This window comes from Olea europaea, chromosome 13 (genome assembly GCF_002742605.1).
Source record: "Olea europaea var. sylvestris chromosome 13, O_europaea_v1, whole genome shotgun sequence".
Classification (NCBI taxonomy): domain Eukaryota; kingdom Viridiplantae; phylum Streptophyta; class Magnoliopsida; order Lamiales; family Oleaceae; genus Olea; species Olea europaea.
The window spans coordinates 6,749,332-6,751,056 of NC_036249.1; the positions used below are offsets into that span (position 1 = coordinate 6,749,332).

Genomic DNA, 1,725 nt, shown 5'->3' on the forward strand with positions numbered 1-1,725 from the left:
TATCTTTAGTTCAAGCTTCACTATCACTTGTCAATGAGCCAGACTACTTGAGAAGACCTAAATCCTAATACAAATATAGAGAATTGGATATATAGCAGAATTAAATAGGGTTAAATTAGCAAACTGAGAGACAGTAGGGGAAATTTATGAAAGTGAAAGAGAACCACATTAATTCTTTTCCCTTTATAACCTCTCTAAAGTCTAGACTAAAATAAGAAATTATAGTCCCGTTTTGTACTTGCCACCACTTTATACAACTAGGCTTGAACTAGTTTGCATATCCTGGGATGGCACAACAGAGCAGAGCTCAACAGATCCATTATCAAGAAGTTCTTCAATCATTTGCTCTATATGGTCTTCTTCAAGTGGCTTGATCCACTGTTGTGTGCAGGAGCTCTCCACCACTTGTACTTCCTTCTTGACAACCCAATTCGTTTCTTCGTTCGGAGTCGTTGACACCATCGACTTATTTTCCGGTGACCAAAATCTGGTTTCATTAACATTGCCTATTGCCAGAGGAACTCTTTGTGCGTGTTGCATTGATTGTTTGGTGATTTGAAGTGAAGCGATGTAGCATTTGTGCAATTTTGCTTTCAATGTGGCTGAAAGAAGCTTGGAGGAACATGAATGTGACACATTGGGATTGTAAGGGAAGTTGGTTCTAGCCCTTGGACCGCACATTAGCCTGGCTGCTTCATCGTATGCTCTAGCTGCATCTTCTGCGGTCTCGAACGTGCCTAGCCAAATTCTAGTCTTCCTGCACCACATACATAAAACTTTTCATTTCATACCACTTGTTGGGAAAAAATCATAAATTAACACAATAAGCAAAACACTTACAATAAAGGGTGACGAATTTCGGACACCCACGAGCCCCAATGCCTCTGCCTAACGCCCCGGAATCGTTGTTGTGATCGAGTCATTGTTAGTGAAATTGAAGCTTCTGTAGTAGCAAAATGTTTTGTGAATGAAGAGAATGGTCCCTGAGGCAATAGAGGGATTGAGGGGGGGTTGGGAGGGTTTGTAGTTGGGATTTGGGAATGGGGATTGCGAGCCAATATGTAGTGAATGTGAGACCGTGAAAGTGGTGTGTTTTCCTGGCCTTCTGTCAACCAGTTTTGGCAAATGGGTCCCACAAGTGGGAATCGGGTTATATACCTTCTCTTATAATATCTAAATCTATCAATTAATACCAGTTGTCTTGACATGATTATTTGCATCAATTAAAAAAAAAAATCAAATGTTGGCCAAATGCAATTCATCTCATGACATGATATAATAATACCTTTCGTATCGTTCTCAATCTTTAATTCTAGAGTCATGGTCTAATAGAGTCTTCATGTGACATGCACCATCACTTAGTCAAAATGTTTGAAATTAAGCCAACTTCGAATAATTTGAAGAAATGATTTATTTTGTTTTTGTAACAATTTTTCATTAAGCAAAAACAAATCAGAATGTTGTTAATTGATATATTGAAGATGGAAAAGATGATTGGATATCAATTGCAACCCATATAGTTAAACAAATCCAATAAAAATAAATGGTTTTGTCTTATATACATATGCTTGATTTAATGATTCCAGTCAATCGCAGGTTTGGACAAAGATAATATTTAAGATATATGACCACCGTGATTATTAAATTGATGATACATGTTGTAAGGTTTAAGTCTCTTTCCATAGCATGAAAGTAGTTTGCAAATGAATAAATACCACATCTTCA

General features: G+C 37.2%; 1 protein-coding gene across 1 annotated transcript; it reads right to left on the reverse strand.

Annotated features, from left to right (window-relative positions):
* Positions 1–2: 2 nt before the first annotated feature.
* LOC111407442 (ethylene-responsive transcription factor ERF003-like) lies at positions 3–1,039 on the reverse strand. The gene is made up of 2 exons (XM_023036908.1): positions 841–1,039; positions 3–757 (listed from the first exon to the last, which is right to left on the reverse strand). Exons 1-2 carry the CDS (start codon positions 921–923, stop codon positions 250–252), a joined length of 591 nt encoding a protein of 196 aa, XP_022892676.1. The 5' UTR covers positions 924–1,039; the 3' UTR covers positions 3–249.
* Positions 1,040–1,725: the final 686 nt, after the last annotated feature.